We start from the raw sequence: 21,018 nt of genomic DNA, 5'->3' as shown, positions 1-21,018 counted from the left end.
AAGTCAAAAATCTCATACAAAATGACACTTAACGCAAACGCGTACGTCACGTTTCGCTGTCAAAAATATTTACACTAGGGGTACTGATGTACTACGAGTTTTAAATGTGTTCTACCCACACCATAACGGGCTACCATCTCATGGATTATTTTTAATGCATGTCCTTTACTGCTACTCTGTATTGCACCATGCAACCATGCATGACGAGCGCGACCTTAACATGCCTGCGGGCAAGAAAGAAATGGTAACTGTACCATTAATGTGTCTTCCATTATTTGAGTAATACCAGTAAATATTAAGGCATAAGAAGTATTTTAATGTACGTAAATATTAAAGTAAGTGTTTGAATTTGTCTTTTTCGTTCCCGATAGTTAGAGATCATTGATGAATGGCCATTTTTGTGTCATAGTCCAAGAATCTGTAATTTTCGGAAGCAGATGAGACAACTGATTGTATTTCTGCGTGTGTATGACCCGGTTGTCTCTTTGCAGAACAGGTCGCCGCCGCCCGCGCACATCCCCACTGCCCTGCTCTACGCGCCGCCGGAGCCTCTCGAGGTAACTTATATGTATATCGTATTTACAAGCCAATTCGAACTTACACAGATATCAAAATTATGTCGTTTAGTCATCGTGCATTTCGCTCTTACTTGTCCGTACATGTATTGGCGCGAACGAAACGCACGATACCTAAATGACATCATTTAGATATTTTGATTTGCCTCTTAGGGCCAGTTGCACCAACCACTATTGACGATCTGACCAGCAACAGTCAGAACCCCTAGTGTACATTTATTCGATAGCGTGACGTGAAGTACGCGTTTGCATTAAGTCTCTTTTTGTATGGGATTTAGAAACAGCGCGCCAAGCGGGACGTTTTGGAAACTCAAAATCCCATACAAAATGAGACTAAACGCAAACGCGAACGTCACGTTTCGCTATCGAATAAATGTACACTAGGGGTACAGCAGTCTATTATTCTATACTCTTAACTATATAGTTAAGAGTAATCTATAGAAGTATTTTCCTATAGGTACTCCCATAGAATAAAAATTTTGCGCTCATTTTATAGGTGGGGTGGTGCAACCGAGCCTTAGTCCCGTTAAATAAGGCTGTTATCACGCCGGCACCAAATCCGGTAACAGCACCGGCATGATAACCGCTTAAAAGAACACTTTTTAGTATGTCTGCGCAAGAGTCTCAGGAACTTATCCGCATCCAAGCAATCAAAGTTACTCATTTCAAAAATGACATGTTGATAACATGAAACTTGGCATGAAAATGAAACTAACATATACCTATGTGTGGTATTACTTTTTTTTTCTAGAAATAGTAATACAAAGAAAATATAGCGAGTAGAAATGATTCGCAAAACTTGTTCTCGTTCTACTTTTTATGGCTGCGGCAAAGTTCTTGTGATTCTTAAACTGAATAACTTTGATAAACAATTTAAAATGTTTGCGTTCCTATTACTTAATATGTTGTCAAAAAAATCAAACCTAGCCGCAGCCATAATAATTTTCAGAAAATGGCCGGACATTCTTTACAACTATTATATTCAAAATGGCAGCACATACCTAAATAATCCCATCAAAAACATAACATTAACATTGACTTCGCCGGCAAAAGAATAAAGATCTATATTATCTATTTATACATTGATATCCATCTGTATGGATGCCAAGTTCTAGTTCACTTAGGATATAATTAGAAGTATGTATTATTTATTGACAATAACAATATACATAATGGATATATACAGATGATTACTATAACTAGCTTATATCTAAAATAGGCCCTTGAGGCATTGTACCAAGGATGCTGGCGGCATTTCCTCGTTGTATCGCAATACTGATACGTTGTGCGAGGAAGCCGCCAGCTCTTCGGTCACCAGTTACGTCAAACAGACGTTTCGCGATTTCTCCAAAAAACTTGTGCACGCTGGGACGCCATGGACCTAGAGTTTCAACGCCAAAAGGTACAAAATGGTACTCTCTACCGAGGCTCTTATATTTATTACGTTTCAATTAAAGTTCAGGATTTGACTTCGCTAGTTTTTACGTACAGGTTATATTATAATAAATATATACGTATGTTACTTTTCTACAATTGAGTTGGTTGGTATAAAAACTAGCCAAGACAAATCCTGAACTTTAATTACATTCCAAGTGAACTAGAACTTGGCAATGGCACACATACCTATAGGTATAGATCTTAATTCTTTTCCCGCCGAAGTCAACAACGACTCATATTCTTAATATTGAATTTGGCTCTCATTTCACAATTATGTTTATGATGGGATAGCATCGACTTTTTGCACAGAAATTATATGAGTAGTCATTGTAGTTGATTTATTTCTGCTATTACAAATATCGTTAGGCGTTTAGTGTGTAAATAAAAACTATTATTTGGAAAGAGTAAAAAAAACACTGCATCTTGTTCATAGATTCGTAACCACACAACTGCCCAGCTGGCAAATTTCAACTTGGTATGTCATCTGGAAGTGGATATGTTAAGTCAGTCAGCGAGAAAAATCCCGATTTTTAGATGTTTATATCTGGGGGCACGGTAGTGTCTCCGCCAAGACGAGCAAAGCGAAGCGCAAGGGCACTACCTACCTTTTCTCGGACCGCTTCGTCGTTTTTTTGAACCGTCGTAACTTGGGTTTGGATTATACCAGATGAACAAATAATGTCAATAGTGGACTTATTAATCATAAAAAATTCAATTGCATAGCTCTGATACTTTAGATTATATTCATATCTAAAAAAACGATTTGGTCACTGACTCACTCACTCACTGATGATCATCCCTTCGGGTACTTCCTGAAGTCCTAGGAAGCTGAAATTTGGTATGTAGGATAGTATTAGTACACAAACAACAACAAAAATTCCAAAATTAAAATTTTGTGCCTTTAAATTTGGTATGTAGAAAGTTTTTGTTATGTGGAAGGATACATAATAATTTGCAATCCCTAAATCACATCCCCCCCCCCCCCCAAGGATGAAAAGCGGGAGGAAAAGGGGGTTGAAGTTTGTATGGGCAATGAGTAAAAAAAACAGGTTATATAAAAGATGTCCCAAGATACGTATTTCAGGATTTTTAATAGTAAATCACCCCCAACCCTTTAAATTAGGGGATGGAAGATTGTCATAAGCATCTTACAAAAAGAAGTGAAATCCAATCAAAAACATTTTCATGTAAAATGTTGCCAAGACAAGTTGTTTTTTATGCAGGTATTTATTCACAGCACGCTGCTCTAATTTCTCCATTTTCACGATATCTACCGACTCGTAACTTTAAATATACCGTAAAATTGCTTTTAAATATAGACGCCAATTGAAATTTCGCGGGAAGACAGTTGAATAATGACAGTTCAAAATGGCGGCAGAAAAAAGAAAAAAGTTTTTTTTTAATTGGCCAGGCCGCGAATTTTTCAGTCAACCCTCATATATTAGGTCGGATCTGTCTGTGTCAAAAAGTGACGTGAAGTGAAGTATTGTGTTGAAGAAATTTCACTTTTGACATTGACACATCCCATCCATATCTATCTCAGGTCGAATGCATATCCTATAATAAAAATTGGAATACGACTGTTAGTCTTCGGCGTAGCTACGGAAGGTGGAGGTAAGGAAACAAATCTCCATGTACCAAAAAGTGTCATCAAAAAACCTTAAATAGGTGGCGCTACAATACCTACAATACTTGAACAAAAAAAACTCTGGAGAGATTTTAAACTATTATGTATAGCTGACAGCTGGACACTTTTGCAACAGTTCTACCATAAGAGATGACACTCCTCTTAATTCTACACTCCATAGGCGTAGCATTTTTGCAGCAGAGTTTTTGAAGTAAATAAATAAGTACTTGTAACTTAACTAGTAACTCGTAGATGCTCAGCTCTACGCCGTAGCACGAAATCCATATTTCAAGTACCTATAAAACTTAGCTTCAAGTATAAAGTACCATATCAGACTATGCGTCAAAAATATCTACATTCTCTGATACCTTAACAAACAAAGATGCATCCATATATAGAACAATTAAACTGTTGCATATACTTTTGAACGCGAACTGTCGAGAGATATCTCTTACTGAAAAAAACTTTTGGCGCGTTGTTTGATACGCTACTACTGATGTGACTGTATTATATTATTTATTATCTAATGTATTATTTACATTCGGTTATTAATATTTGAAATAAAATAAAAATACATGCTTTCGAAGTGTTAAACATTTACGCTCATTTATGCAAATTTATGATTTAACATGCTTTGTAAATAAAATGGACATGTCATATCATTTGTAACAGGTTAGGGATTTGAGAGGGAAAGCAATATGTTATTACCTTAAAATTCGTGATACATCCCAAGAAAAACACGGATATATTAACGTTATCATTTTGTAGCTTTCTTTCCATTTTTATCTCAGTAAAGTTATATAACCTTTTCAAATCACAATCATCAAAAATTCTGTTACGGAAAAGCCTTTTCCTTATTCTTCAAGAGCTACCTGTTTATACAGAATAATCAGTTCTGAGAATATCTTGTTTACTGACGAATAATCCGCAGATAAATACGATTTGTTGTGTCTACCTGTTTCGATAATCATTAATCACGAACTTTGGTTTAAAGATAAGACTGGTTCTAATGTCTTGTCGAATGTTTTCCGTTCGATGTAAACACCAGAACGAAACAAACTTGTTTATTTCTAATCGAAAATTAAAATGTTATAATGTATATTTATATAAGTACTCGTATTATCTATAGGTATTACAAAATTTCGTCAGTAAAATTAAAAAACTACTAAGAGTAATAAGCCAATCAAATTATTTTCGAAGAATTAATTTCCAGCAAGCTGAAAATCGTTTTAATACCTTCATTTGGTCCTAATTGCGTGTGATCCGAGTTTGCGCGATCCCAGGAGGTGTGCAAAAATTTATACTCTTTTTTATTTATTGCTTGTAGCTTTAAATCGGAACGTCCCACGGAAAGTTTGCTCTAATCAGGATGAAAAATGATATCTGAAGAACCGAAAGGTACTTTAATATGAATTCGTAGTTAAAGTTGTAAAATTAAACATTTTGAATTTCTTTATTTTTGGTATGATCATGTTAAAATCCGAAATCGCCTCTTCACCACCCACTGCTAAAACCCACCATCAATTACAATGGCACTACCAGTGAGGTTTAGAGGATCAGACACTGGTAAAATGGCGTTATTTTAACAAATTAACCATTACTGGTTTTTTTTTTGTTTGGAAAGAGAATTTGCTTAGGGCGTTTTCGGATATCGGATGTCGGATGATGAAAAATGTTCTATGGCATCAAGTCCTTTTTTGTAATGCTTTTTTTTAACAAAAAACAATAACTAGATGTATAAAAAATATACTAATATACAAAAACCTTAAAAGTGCAGATGTCGCTAGTGACATTGTCAAAGTTGCAATGGTTAAAATCGCGGTAAATGACGGATGGTCAGCTAGGGCAATAGGTAACGAGTTGGACCGGTGTGGGTTCGAGTCCCACATTAGCCAGAGTTGAATATCGTTGATTTTTTCGTTGTGATTGACATCTGTAACTATATATACAATTTTTACAAATAAAAACACGTTTTAACTTTTTGTACCAAGTTGTTTCCGACATGCGATATCAATCGGACAATGTGAAAACACTCTAAGAGTGTTTTTAGCTGGAGCTTCATTTTAACTTAATTTCTCAGCTTGATTTTACATTATTCGCAATGCATCTCACTTGTACCTAAGTATATAATTACCGGTGTGCGCGCCCATTGCGTCGTGCATGCATTAAGGAATACTGTTAATTCCGAATTACTTCCATATCTCCGGTAATTCCGAAAATGGACTCTGACATAATGGAAATTAGGACGACCTTCATAATTAATTACTCGATATTCAGAAATGATTTGGAATAATCCGAATATAATTTAAACATAATATTTTAAATTAAACTTTTTTCTCTTCTTTACAATGACCCGAATAAAAACCCACAGATTATAAATATTACAATGGTTCCAATTCCAACTGGAACCCCAAAAAAATATTTTGCACCATTTGTTTTAATTTTTGTTCGCAATACATGATACAAATGTGTAACAGTGAAAAAAAATCATAACAATATATTTTGAGGGATTTTTATTACCTACCTCCATGACCTACGTGTTCTGAACCCCATAAACGAGAAATTGGTCTATTTTAACAATTGCAGTGACATCTAAGCTTAGTTTTGCGCGTTTATCTTTATTAAACATATACTATTCCCTGTTCAGCTGCTATGCGTGTTCCCGGACCGTGCATCCCGCGTGTGCGCAGCAGCGTGCGCGGCGGCAGCACGCGCCGGTGGCGAGGCGCGCGCAGTGCGCACGGCGCGCGAGGCGCTCGACGCACTGCGGCGCGACGGCGATGCGCGGCTGCCGCATGTCGCCGTGGTTGACGCGCGGCAACCGCAGGCGCTTGATGCTGCGAATCTCGCCAGGTTAGTTTTAAAAAAGAATATCTAGTATCATCATCAAGTAGCCCGCCTATAGGCAACTAACAATTCTTAATGATCTTTTTTTACTAGTTAAATTATGTTAAGTCTTACACTTACCGGGCACCAGCACTGGTGCTGGTCATGTGGCTTCAACGGCTGAGGATAACATAGCTTGACATAGCATAGCTCGACTCGATAGTGGCTACATATTTGAGCCTTTTGGGGTTGAAAAATTACGGCCATGGAGGCTCAACGCCCGGCGCTTATACATATAAGGATTTGACGTCATGTTTCGAGGATGCCACGGATGACCAAGGGCTGGTCAGTATTTTGCCCAAAGAATTAGCATCGCCATTCAACGCGGAAATGCGGCCAGCCTGCTGGGCACACTGCCTGCTGGCGGCGAGTTAGAGGTTTTATATTAGTAGTATAGAAGCGCCGGTTCTGCCCCATGGTTTCACGCCCCCCCCTTTAGCTCCGCCCCTCGCCCACCAGGTGTCCCACCCCTGATCCCAGTCTGCCCGACCTAAAAAAAAAAAAAAAAAAAAAAAAAAAAAAAAAAAAAAAAAAAAAAAAAAAAAAAAACAAATAGGGCCCCATTTGGATCGATTGCGATAGGTCCCGACAGTGCCCGGAGTCTCCTTCTATCACTTCTGCACTCCGCTACATAAACAATACACGCTCGTCGACTCTACCATAAAACCCTCGCCGGCCCTTTCTATTGTCTCTATTGTTACCACGACTCGGCGACATGCTATTGTTACTGCCTGCGGTCTCACTCCGATCTTATTTATTCTGTACGTGTTTGCAACAATTAATTAATTTAATAATTATTACATATTTACTTACTCCATATCTACTTAGGAATAAGTATTTTACCTGACCTATTTATATTACATAGGTTTTTTTATGTGAACACCTATTACGTTACGATTTTGCATGTCGCCTCCTTCAAACTGTACAGCTCTTTGAGAAAACAATATTGGTTGCAACGCCTATTTATATATAATTACATATTTACTTCCTCCTTATGTACTTAACATTAGGTATTTTTTTTATATGGGCCCTTAACGTGCCACGATTTGCATGCTGTCTCTTTCAAACCTGTATTGTTTGCAACGCCCATTTATTTATATACAATTACATACTTACTTACTCTGTATGTACTTACGACTAGGTATCATACCTATACTATTTTTATTCAATTGGGTTTTTTTATATAGCCACCTCTGTTACGTTGCGAGAACAATATTGGTTGCAACGCCTGTTTATATATAATTACATATTTACTTCCTTTTCTTATGTACTTAAGATTAGGTATTTCTTTTATATAGGCCCTTAACGTGCAACGATTTTCATGCTGTCTCTTTCAAACCTGTATTGTTTGCAACGCCCATTTATTTATATACAATTACATACTTACTTACTCTGTATGTACTTACGACTAGGTATCATACCTATACTATTTTTATTCAATAGGGTTTTTTATATAGCCACCTCTGTTACGTTAGGATTTGCACTCGCACGTTGCTGTCTCTTTCAAACCTTTGAAGAAATCAATAATGTGTATTTACGATAGGAATTATACCTAAACTATTGTATATATACATAATGGGTGATGATTTCATCCCAAATATTTTACATATTTACCTATATGTTAGCAGTTTTTGTCTTAAATTTTATTGATTCCAGATTATTATTGATCGAGACATTTGTGTTGTCTTGATTTTTTATCCACTCGTAAATAAGTTTGGTATATGTGAGAAATTGACTGCTAATTATTGATAGACAGTTAACATGGCCGTCTTTAGGTCAGGTTTCAACTTGTAGGTATATGTAAACAAAGTTTCCGTTATTTAGTGCTATAATTTATTGCATTCCTGTTTATACCAGTTAGATAGATGGGGTAGTGACTTTCAAAATCCTGTTAAAACGTGTCTCTTCCTAGGTGGTCCTCTGTTCCCACTAGCGTGCCTGAGGTTTTTTTTAAACACAAATTCATATAAAAAGGCCGCTGCTGAGGGTGAATTATATAGTATCTTTAGACCACCAGTTCAGTTAAGAGCTCTTGGTTTCTACACATTGAAGTTTTGATTATCACTTGTGATCATGGATGTAAGTAATTAAATTGTGTTACTCTATAATTGTTTAATTATCATGTTTAACTCTTGTGTGTATGTTTGTGTGTAATTTTAATTGATATTATTATTTCAGTTTACCGAGAATACCTTCAAGAACTACTACTTCAATGAACACGAAGACGAAGCGAGCGATGAGGAAGGGACGCTTGCTTTCAAAGTCAAGCAGGCCATAGCAAAGAAGCGACCATCCAATAACATCGACGTGTTTTTCGAAAAGTCCAAGAAGAAGCCGAAAGTCTACAAGAAATCTTCCACGGTCGCCAAAATGACGGAAGACGGTGTCGCATACCTTACATCTGGACAAGACGATGGGGCATATGCCTCACATCTGATCAAAATAGAGGTATACGACATGGAAAAAATTAAAAATGTTTCGCCATTGGAGCATTGGAAACACTGCGATCTTCGTGTTAGATACTACACCGTCGGAGAAGGGGACACGCATGAACAAAGTGCTCGTGATGTCATTTACAACATCACAAAAGAGTTATCGGCAAAGCCTAAGTGTGTTAAATATTGTTTAGGAACTGAAAATAAATAGTGTTAAAGTGCTTTGTTTAATTTCATAATCTTAGGTCTAAAATAAGTTTTTCAAATATTGTATTGTTTAAAATAGTTTTAGTTAACGTTTAGCTTCAAACTTATTTTAAGTGTCTTAATTGTAATACTGTGTATATCGAACTTTTTGTGTAACATATATATTTTTTATAAATAAAACACATAATTTCATTGTACATATTCTTTTATTTCACAAAGATTTGTTTAAACATATTTCTTAATACTAGATCATTACTCAAAGTATTATCAGAAAACAAATTTAGAAATTGAGACATTTTTTTCCCTTGATACTTAAAATAAAGATAAACTAAACAATATTCCCCACAAACTGAGGTAAAATAATTTTGAAGTGATTTATGGTTATGAAACCACCTTTTAGCATTTCTTTTTAGAAATAACTTATGATAACCAGTAGGCTTTCGGCCAAAAGAGTCAAAGTATTCACCATATCCGTTCACATCAATGTAAATTGCGATCCAATGAGACCCAGGTTTAGAATCGGGGTCCAAATTGCTAATAATAAAAGCAGGTAAATTGATCCAAACAGGAATGCGATTTGCAGGAAAAACATTTGACTTAAACCTTTGGTTTATTTTATTCATACCCAGTTGTATTTCATTCGAATCCATATCAAACAAAATGTATATGTTGACTACTGATGATTTTACAACCAACGTTGAAGGGGTAATGATAAAAATTGTGTGAATACATTGTATTTATTTAATTACTAACTGTTATAATCTACAGTGACATCGCGATTTTTATTTATTTCAATTATGTTATCAAATTCAGCATACACAACACAGTTTATAGTGCTATTTAAAGCTGAATCAAAACGAACTTCGATTCTAACACTTCCATGTCTAACAAGATTCCAGTGTGAAGTTGAACTAGCAGATAAATCAGGAGTCAAATCAAAACATAATAAAGAATAACCACCCATATAGTTGGATCTGCTTATAGCATTACCTTCATTATGGAAATGAATACCAGTACCAGAAAACAAAGTATGATAAGCAGTGGCTATTAAACCTGAAGAGTTAAATGAGGGTTGTAATGTTTTAGAAGGAATTTCGTGACCATCTACATACAAACTAAATGAATTCATATGATAATGTTGGAAATTGAATGGATTTATAGCTAAATTACCGTTAAACCCAGAGTTTGAAACAAATCCAATAATACATCTTTTAGGAACTTGCCCGAGAAATATATTATCCAACGTTTTACCCTGTATACCTGCGGGTAATGTTATAACTTTAACTTCCGCTCTTGTTATCGGGTATTTGGCAGTTGTTGTTGCTAATACTTTTTGATGGGCTAACAAAACACTCGGATTTATTCTCGCTCTTCTGATAATGATACTGGCATCTGTTATTTGTACTTTAAATTTACCATCCTTATGACAAATTAAATTAAATGCTTCTTTCGAACGGACTAATTTTATTCGCATTTCCATACCATTAATAAGAAATTTCTCTTGGTTAAATATGTCACCATGCAAGTGTCCGATCATTTCAACTTCATTGCTTTCTTTGACAAACTCCATTCTTTCGTGAAATCCTTTGTTATTCGAGTCAACACTGTCCATGTAGTTGGGGGTATCTTCATACCACAATCCACAAGTCAAATGAGATTTTTTGGCTCCTGAACCATAATTAAGCAGATTTTCCATATAGGCTCGGTAAGCATATGTATTGTTTGGAGGTGATATGAGCTTCTGATTTAAATAGATGTCTAGCTGGCTAAAAAGGGAATGTAACCAATTATTAACTGGGGCAACGTCTGCGTCAGCTTTTATTTTCGTTCCATCCTGATTCAATATTTTGGCCTTTATAAGCAACAAAGTATGTGATAGATCAATGTAATCATCGCCCGACCCGGGAACTTGAAACTCGATAGGGCCATCATCACTTAGTGATGAAATTGGTTTATAATGAATCCACTGACCACTTTCAATGCTGGTTTGAGTTGATGGTAGAGCAAATAAGTCTAACTCAGATTTGGCGCACTCACATGAATGACTATGTAAGAATGACATTTTTTAGTTTGAAAATATATCTTCAATATTATTTTTCTTTTGTTTTTTAGCTCCTCTTCGTCGCGATGCTTTTAAGTTAATGAACGGTTCACGTCTTTTTGTAGACATTTTATACCCAGACCCCGACATCAATGAATCAATTTTTTCATCTGCTTTTCTTTTTAAGTTGGCACTTGCTTCTTTAAACCTAGATCTAATCGAACTATCCATTGGTCGTGAGTTTACCATATCGGATAAAAGGCCGATCCCTGCATCTAAAGTTTCTTTTCCCACTGTTTTAAAACCACTAGATAATAATGGTAGCACAGACCTAAAAAGACCACCCAAAAAACTTCCAATTCCATGTCCTCGTTGAAATGGAACCCCTTTATATACAATTCCGATACCAGTGCCAGCTTGATGTGAATAGTAATGTTCATATGGACAGGAGATAGATGATCTTTTATAATTCATTTTATTCGTTGGAAGTGTAGTTTCACGCAAGAAGACCCAAACTGGAATGGTATTCTAGCTCCGGTAGTTGATCTTATATCTATTTCTATAGTATCAAATTCTCTTCGTAATACGGGTACATAGTGAGCAGGTGAGAAAATATGTGTTTTGTAAGCACCATAGATAAACTTAGTTGGATCTAATGGTATTATTCTTAGTAATGCTGTTATAACATCTCCCACTACTTGTGGATGAATGATATCAGTATAAACGAACATTTGTGAGGGTAAACCTAAGTATAAATTGGCTGGATGTTTTCCCATTGAGATGTCTTTTAAATTTGATCTCGGTGCAAAGCCTAACTGCAGACTTAATATGGGAGTTGTTGTAATTGACATAATTTCTTTATCCATTGCTACCGCTGACACCATTTTCGAGATTTGATCATATTTGAATCTAGCTTTATTCTTTAACAGTGGATTTTCATTGAATGCATTAAGAAAATGATCAATATTGTCATATGAAGTCGCTGGTATATGAGTTTTCATATCAACAATTTTATCTGTCTTGCCCGCATGTCCTTTTACTTTTTTTTTAATATAAATTATATTTTCAAGATCTTGAACATTATACATGGAACAAGGGTATTGAAATTCTACTAAGCCAACGACCCATTCTCCTTCTAATTTAATAGTTTTAGGTAATTTTGTTAAAAAATGGGCAGTGGTATTATCATTGTAATAATCAGATGAGCTATTACTCAACAAAGTTAAGTAAAAACTGTTTTCACTCATAATGTTTCTAAGCTAGATGACGGTATCCAGGAATTGAATTTATTGGGATAACCTCGCCACTTCACGAACACCTCCTTTCTGCCGCCAATACGCCGCGAGCGTATTATTTTATCGATTTTATACTTGATGGAGGGGTGATGAGTTACTTTTTGTAATTCTTTAGAATAAAATGTACCAATTATAGGTTCCCCTTCTAAATCTTTTAAAGTATAAACAACCCACGGATACCTATTAATAACGGATGCAATCACAAATATTTCATCACTCCAATTAGTTTCATAACCCTTTTGAAATATATGTTTATATTTTGTTATCCTTACATGATCACCTACATTTAGCCTTGCCTTTCCTAATAAAGGTCGTGTATAATTTTTTCGTTCGTATAAGTTACACCAAACAGTTCTTATATTACCAAAGTTAACATCAACTGGACGCATTTTTATGCTGGAATGATAGCTATGGTTATATGAATAAAGAAGATCTTGTAATATATTAGTGTAATTGTAAGTGTTATTATGAGTGAAATAACGCCACATTTTTGTTTTAAGAGTTCTTTGAAATCTTTCAACTATGCTAGCCTTAATATCTGGATTATTGGTAGTATAATAATTTATATTCTTGCTTTTAAAATAAGCTCTTACTGTCTTTGAAACAAATTCTGTACCCTTATCAGATTGAATGTGTCTAGGAGTTGCATTTGCTTCCGTAAATATGCTTTCAAAACATGTTTTAACCGTTTCAGAATCCTTCTTTTTCATTACTCTTGCAAAAGCATATTTACTAAATACATCAATAACACAAAGAATATATTTATACCCATCGTTGTATTCACTATAGGTACGCATATCACTTAGGTCAGCTTGCCATAGTTCATTGTAGTTAGACAGGATGTATTTGTTACGCGAAAAACGTTTATGAACAGGTTTATGTAGAGTGTACGCTTCTTGGGACTGCAACCATTTTTTCACTTCCTCTCTATTCATATAACCTTTCATTTCCTTTATCAGATTATTTAAACTACTATACCCAGCTGGATTTGATACATCGTAGTATATTCTATTTATGTCTAATAAGGAGTCCATTTTTCCCACTCTAATTTCTTATGAGATCTCGTTTTTGGCTTAGTAGATAGAGGAGTAGATGCGTTTTTTTCTGTTATTGATAAGTTTTGAGCGCTAATAGAAGCCTGCGAAGTGCGAGGTTCTGCTGAATGGAGTTTATTAATAAATTCCAAATTTGTTGGGTTACCAATACATGACGTTGGCACTTTTATCTCATTTAACATACTAGCGAAATCTTCCCAACCGACTGGTTTTGGGCGTTTAAGCGGTCTAACCACATCACCTACCAAATCGAGAATATTACTGTTTCGTATAGTCTGACTGTTTATAACTACTTCACCGTTCTCCTTCCACCAAATTTTAGGTTTATTCAAAATAATATTTTGTAGTAGCGTCTGTGTTTTTGTCTTGTAAGATTTAGGTATAACATCTATAATATAAGATGGAGAATATTGTTTAGGTAAATTAAACTTTGATCCACCAGGAGGTGTAGCAAAAACATTCGTTTCAGGCTCAGGTAAATTCAAATTTCCGCTCAAGTTTTCAGTAAATGATTTCTCAATACGAACATTTTCATCCTTTTGGACGTCATTCTCCTTTTTATTGGATTCCGAAGCAAAGTTGTAGATCTTATCGCTAAGGTGGTTAACTTCATCCATCTCTATTGGTATTTTAAATGGTCTTCGGTCTGTTTCAGCAAAATGTAAATATCGTTGTAGTGCTTGAGAATATAAAGCCCACTTTTCTCGATCATTTATTTTCCTTCTAAGAATTTTATGCATTTCGCCATCTAGACGAGATGTTGAATTTTCCACCTGGTTGTCACTTCTTTTAAGTCTTTCAATTAATTCTGGTTCTACTAACAACATTTTCTTTGTATTCTCCATTGTGTTTAAGATAAGGAATTTACCAAAGCACTTAAAACTGCACCTAAAATAATTGGTAAAAATGCACCCCCTTTCTGAATAATAATAGTTTTTCTAAGCTTGTTCTTGCCTTTTGAAACTAATTTTCGTAATATATCCTTATATTTTTTGAGTTTGGATTTTACTTTGTTATCTAAAGGAATTTTCCCATTTAGAACATTATAGATACATTCACAAATGATATTGATCTCCTCTTCATCACACGATTTAAGTAAAGCTGTGCGATATTTCGGTTTAAGTAACTGAAGTGCTTTTAGTAAATGTTTATAGGTGCTTACCCTTGAATGCATCATTTAGAACTGACTAAAACTTGATGATCCTTGTTGTATTTAAAACCTTTCTTTGGGATATACACCGTGCAATGACCATCAAACGGGAATATTTTAGTTTTAAAACGGCACATGTCATCTGTATTTTGTTTTAGATCAATCATGAGATAGCCGTGGGCGTGTTTAGTAGCATCCTTGTAAGCTTCGTCCACGAACTTTGAATTTTCTGGGTAAACTTGACGAGCCAAATAACGTATTTGTGTTTTATCTCTAGGGTTTTTAAAGAACACTAAATAACTTGTATTCAAAGACATATCACGTTGACCTTTACCTTGATGAAATATATTTTGTGTGATATAAAACACGCTCAAGTTTCTGTGGTGACTGCCTTTCGTAAAAATATCGACAATTCGTCCATCTGATTCCCTCATTAAATCATCTATTATAAGCAGTTTAGGTTTTTGACCATCAAACATAGATATGTCGGGTATTCCTTGATTATAATTAACATTTTCTAAATTGTATACAGGTTGCATTTCATCATAGCACCAAATAATTTCGTCAAACTCAACATTACATATTTCGTTTGAATTTTCCAAAAAACTTGTGACAAATTTAGTTTTACCACATCCACTAGGACCAGCTACAATAGTGGTAAAAGGATGGTAAAAATGAATCATTTCTGACCAGTTTAAAGTGTGCATGTGCTGATGTCACGAGAAATAAAATTGAAGTGACATATTTCATTTAATTCAGGTATTTTAAACTAAACCACGAAGGTTACTTGCCGATGAGGGATCACAAGAAAATAATATAAATCAATTATTACTTATAAAAGTTTTTATTTTTGAGATTATATAATAATATTGTCATTATAATCTAATTTTACTATCACTTCGGAAAAATAAAGAACCAAGAAGAATACACATACACGTTTTTTTTTTTTCACTATAAACAAAAAAACTTTTTTTTTTTATTGCTTACAAGGAATATCAAACAAAATATTCTTACAAACAAATATCATAAGTGAGACGACAATAACGACTGTAAAATAATAAAAATAAAATCACAAAATAAAAAATTACGATACAACTTTCTCTTCGTCGTTGTAGGGCACTATTATAAAGGAGCTAGGAATTTCAATTATATCCTAAAAAAAAAAAAAGGAAAAAAAAAATACATTAAAGTTATAAATACAGTTTTTTTAAGTTACGATTACAAAATATACATTTATTAACGATTATAAAATAAAAATAAAAGCAACTATGTACAAAAATAATGATAAAATTATTTATTGTTCTGTGTATCGTTAGAAAACTACTTGTGCTTAGTGATTAGGAATGCGATGATGACCCCATGCCAGGGTGTCTGTTGAGTTTTCAATTAAATACCTTTTCGTATCATTAGCAGACAGTGATATTTTATGAATTCTTTGTGTGTATATTATGTGTTTTATAGTTTTAAATCTCAACATTGTATTCAGTTGAGTGGATTTTGAATATAAACATTTCTTATACTCTTCAAGTTTCATTTTACTGGTAACGGATTTGTTGACTCCTTTGGCTTTAACTATAAGTTTGTTTTCATTCTGAATATCCATGGCATACATTTTTGATCGAAGACCTATAAATTCTTTGAAAATTTTCCCTTTTAGTTCATCTTTGAAATAACCCAATTTCATGTTGTTTACTAAAGGTAAGCCATACTGATTGTTAATGGGGTAATCAGATGTGTCAAAATATGTGTCAAGATCTGATCTAATATCTTCGTAAACATTTTCAGTAAATATTTGGTAAACTAAACTATCGGTATCGGTGTAAAGTAGTTTTAATTTTTCCCCCTGATATTTCTGTTTCATATATTCATAATGAAAACTATACATCAGGGTTTTAGATAAATCTAAAACACAAAAACCAAGATATATTGGTTTGTTATAAAATACTTCCGTTTGTTTTAACTGAACAGCTGCAAGATTTTCAGAAAATATTGATATACTATGAAATTCAGGTTTGGCTATTAAAGACTGAACTCCTAGAGAATTTCCATTATTTTCCCAGTGATTTGTTAATCTGACATCAACACGTTTCAAAACGTTCTCCATTGTTTTTCCATACACCGCATTGTTCATTAATTTATAAAAATCTTTCTCAAATACAGAAGTTGCATGCATTCGCATGTGAGTATTTAGGTCTATATAGCACTTCATCCAAGCAGATTGTTCAAATCGCAATATTTTGTGAATTTTTACTAGCTTTAATCCATTTTTTAAACATTGCTTTAAGTTTCTATAATGAATTACATAGTTACATTTTTTGTTTAAATGAGCTATTAGCTTTTTTTCTTTTGAGTCACCTAATATCACATTTTCTGGACAGAAAGGTAAATCAGAATGAGCGTCATGAAACTCAAATGGATATTCTAAGTCAACCTCCAGGATAAAACCATGATCAGCATCATCTGGAATATCAAAATGGGTATCCACATCCACCCATTCAAATTTACCCGTAGGAAGATGTTGTGACATAGCCCAGCCATAAAGGTTATTGGCATCGAAAAACATTAGAAAGGAACTCGGTATATTTTGATCATATTCGGTTTCCGTCATAAACTTGTTATTCGCTTTTGCATATCTGTTGCTGCATTGCGAAATACCGCCGCGAATATTTTTTGAAATAAATGTGATTTTATCAACCTCTGTCAAAAGTTCTAATTCTATTTTTGTTACACGTAACATTGCATCCCAACTTAAACCGGGAGCAGTATAATAGTGAGCCGGATCTAACCCATATGTTTTCATACAAACGTTCCTAAAATTTTCGAAAACATCAGTTAAAAGTAAAACATCTGTTTTCAAGTATAAGTCAGAATATTCACCCATATTTTTGCAGTTAAAATGGTTCCATACATCCAATGCATGTTCGTAATCACTTTGTTCGATGTCACTTCCGGTCAAAGAATTATAAAACTCTTTAAATTGAGGAAGAGATGTTAATTTCAGACAATCGAACGATTTCATATATTCGTATGGATATATACCCTTACGTATCAGCCGTTTAAAATCTGCCCCACTAGGAAAATTCAATTTCAGATCGTAAAACTGTTCGGGTTTTAAATCTTTAGTCAACTTATCAAGACTACTAGCCATGAATTTCAAAGAATCAACAAACCTTAATTTCATTATACGATTATTAACTTTTATGGATTTTGTAAATGATATGTATTTTTCTTTGTTTTGGGGGATAATTTCTATTTTACCTTCCTCAAAACCTAACCCGTGGATAATAAAATGGCTATCATAATTACTCAAATTATGAACAAATATGGGTACAAAGTCAGGAGACCTATATTTTTCGTTACAATGTGAATGAACGACTCCTTCATAAAGTCCCGTTTGCCAGTGGTAATAAATTACCTGTTCCCCGTTTAATTTTTTTTCACAAATATAACAATGACTACTTTGTGCAATATTTACTTTGTTATCTTCAGTCAAGGGTTGAGGGGTTTTTACAAACGTGTTTTTGCAACAAATTCGTTGTAAATCCTTTTTTAACGAATCCATGAAGGTACGAGCACAGTTTTCACCCTTATAGGTCCTATACACAGATAATTTATCGTTGTAGGAGCACTTAACATAATATCCATAACTATAGACTTCATGTTTTTGAATATTAGTGGTTGAAGATGTAGTTTTATCGAAATTATTAGAATGTGGAATCGGATTTAAAAATGCTTCGAAATCAGCATATACAACGTAGGGGATTCGTAACTTACGTTCATAATTCTTGAAGGTAAGCATGTTAGAGGGAACTAGTTCATTAAACCAATTTCTTTGTTTGTGTTGTTGTGATGGCAATTTAGTACACACATGAAAACAACCATTTTTTTGGTGGCTTTCTAAATTTTCGTTTGATGTAAAGTTTAGTAAACACCCATCGCAAATAAAAACACTATGATCTCTACTTTTTAATTGATTAGACACTAATCGAGATAAGTTACGAATCCAACAATAATGTCCTCTGCTACCTTCGGTTATGTACAATAAGTTCAAATGATTTGTTTGTTTACACTTTGAAAGGTGCAAAGGACCCACAACATCATGTTTTTTGCTTTGTGGTTTGTATTCCAATCCAAAAACATTAATACTCAAGCTATTCAGAGTCTCAAACTTAGGAATATCAGTAAGTTTCATTGGGAAAGAAAGTTGTCCAAAGTTCAATTTATCCTTATGTTTCATGTATGTGCCCACAATATTTGCATGGTTATTCCTTTGAGGTGGATATAAACCTGACAGTACAGCCCATCGAAAACATTCGTAATCATTATTTTGAACATTAATTATAGCCTTTTTATTGTGTATATCACGCGGTAATTTTATGTATGATGAACCATGCAACGGATTATATTTGTTTATATTCACATCTAGATAATTAATTTTTTGTAAACTCCAGCCACTATCCTTTTTTTCAAAATTTGATAATCTCATTAACATTTCATTCAAGAGAGATAAAAAGATTTCATCGCTATCACTGCTTCTGGTAATGATATTGTTAGTTAATTGAAAATCAAAAGTATTTGTAAGTTGTTTTGTTTCTTGAAAGAAATCTGCATAAAGAATGAAGTTAACTTTTAAGCTACAATGACTTGTAAGTGAACGGTTCCACAATGTCTGTATTTTTTCTCTATTATCCTGTAAAAATATTTCAGGGGTTTCAAGATTACCAAGAGTACTATTATTAGAGACGACCCTATACGTTGCAACCCTATTTTTAAAAGCACTTTCAATCAACTGAACATTAATTAGTTCATAATCTGAATGTAAGACATTGTTTTTGTGTCCGTTGCTATTTACATGGTTTGCATAAAATTTTTTTGAAACATATATACGACACACAGAACATTCGATTTTATCACTATTAATTGCACTTACATCGGTATCAGGTGCTTCAGGTGATGCAGAGGTGAAAAGGTCACGACTGGTTGACGGGCAGTTTTTCTTGTAAGATCTATCTTTAACCGGATCCGCTGCAGTTCTTTTTTTCGTACCGGTTTTATCGCTGTTAATTGCACTTAAATCCGTATCAGATGCTTCAGGTGGTGCATAGGAGGATGGATCACGACTAGTTGATTGACGGTTTTTCTTGTATGGGATATCGATACCTGGATCCACCGTAAGTCTTCTTTTTATACCGGTTCCGACTTGTGAAGTTCTGTGAAAGGAAAAAAGAAAACTAATTATTATACTTACTCATTTAACACATCATTAAATTAGTATTCACACAATTACCATTATAAAATATACTAACTAGATTCTTTTTTACAATGCAAACAATATGCTTGCATTGGTAGAACCCCATCTATTTCATCAGGGTTAGATGTAAATGAGACATCCTGATAAGATTCCATATGACCATTACAAGGTGTATAATAAGGTATTATATCCCAGTCTTCAATAAATGAATTAGGTAAAACCCCTTCAATATACCATAATCTTATAAATCTGTGGAATTTTTGAAGTATAACAACTTTATTAAAACACGCTATCTCATCTGAAGTAAATCCCGACCGAGGATAAAATTGGAATGCCATTATAAGAACTGTATCACACACCAATATAACCTTGACAGTTGACACTTAAATGGATAATGGTGTAGAATGGCTGGGAATGGGTGGTCGGGCTGCTTATATATTAAGCTCCTACTCCCACTCAGCAACACAATAAATTCATGTTTTAACAAGTTTAGCGAAACGCGACAGAAACAAAATAAAAAATATGACAAGTTCTTGCAAGTACGATGGACGATACCAAGTAGTTGTAAATAAAATAAAAAATAATACTCACGTTTTACGTTGCAACTGGCTGAATAGTTCACCGGCATCGTATAAAGCTTGATCTTCCTCGACATCTTCACACACTTTATTTAGTTGCGAATCGTATATATCACTGTTTAAGTTATCCATAGTAACTGCTTGAACAGAATGAAACTGAACTGGTGGTCTAAAGATACTATATAATTCACCCTCAGCAGCGGCCTTTTTATATGAATTTGTGTTTAAAAAAAACCTCAGGCACGCTAGTGGGAACAGAGGACCACCTAGGAAGAGACACGTTTTAACAGGATTTTGAAAGTCACTACCCCATCTATCTAACTGGTATAAACAGGAATGCAATAAATTATAGCACTAAATAACGGAAACTTTGTTTACATATACCTACAAGTTGAAACCTGACCTAAAGACGGCCATGTTAACTGTCTATCAATAATTAGCAGTCAATTTCTCACATATACCAAACTTATTTACGAGTGGA

General features: G+C 34.2%; 2 protein-coding genes and 1 long non-coding RNA gene across 11 annotated transcripts in view; 2 read left to right on the top strand and 1 right to left on the bottom strand.

Annotated features, from left to right (window-relative positions):
* Window positions 1-21,018, bottom strand: part of LOC133527369 (uncharacterized) — a 274,455-nt gene that overhangs the window by 88,563 nt on the left and 164,874 nt on the right. The gene's annotated exons all lie outside the window — the stretch shown is intronic.
* The window catches only part of LOC133527359 (high affinity cAMP-specific and IBMX-insensitive 3',5'-cyclic phosphodiesterase 8), a 311,161-nt gene that overhangs the window by 215,080 nt on the left and 75,063 nt on the right, over window positions 1-21,018 (top strand). For all 9 annotated transcript variants that reach the window (XM_061864311.1, XM_061864312.1, XM_061864317.1 and 6 more), the window contains 2 exons: window positions 492-557; window positions 6,287-6,492. In XM_061864311.1, the coding sequence (XP_061720295.1) occupies window positions 492-557; window positions 6,287-6,492 (272 nt within the window). The remainder of the gene's footprint in view (window positions 1-491; window positions 558-6,286; window positions 6,493-21,018) is intronic.
* LOC133528013 (uncharacterized) lies at window positions 7,004-9,189 on the top strand. The gene is made up of 2 exons (XM_061865254.1): window positions 7,004-8,604; window positions 8,704-9,189. The coding sequence occupies exons 1-2, from the start codon at window positions 8,599-8,601 to the stop codon at window positions 9,169-9,171; spliced, it is 474 nt and encodes a 157-aa protein (XP_061721238.1). The 5' UTR covers window positions 7,004-8,598; the 3' UTR covers window positions 9,172-9,189.

The sequence above is a fragment of the Cydia pomonella genome, chromosome 18, assembly GCF_033807575.1.
Source record: "Cydia pomonella isolate Wapato2018A chromosome 18, ilCydPomo1, whole genome shotgun sequence".
In the NCBI taxonomy this organism is placed as follows: Eukaryota; Metazoa; Arthropoda; class Insecta; order Lepidoptera; family Tortricidae; genus Cydia; species Cydia pomonella.
The sequence above is the reverse complement of the archived record's forward strand: the minus strand, read 5'-3'. Positions and strand labels throughout refer to the sequence as shown.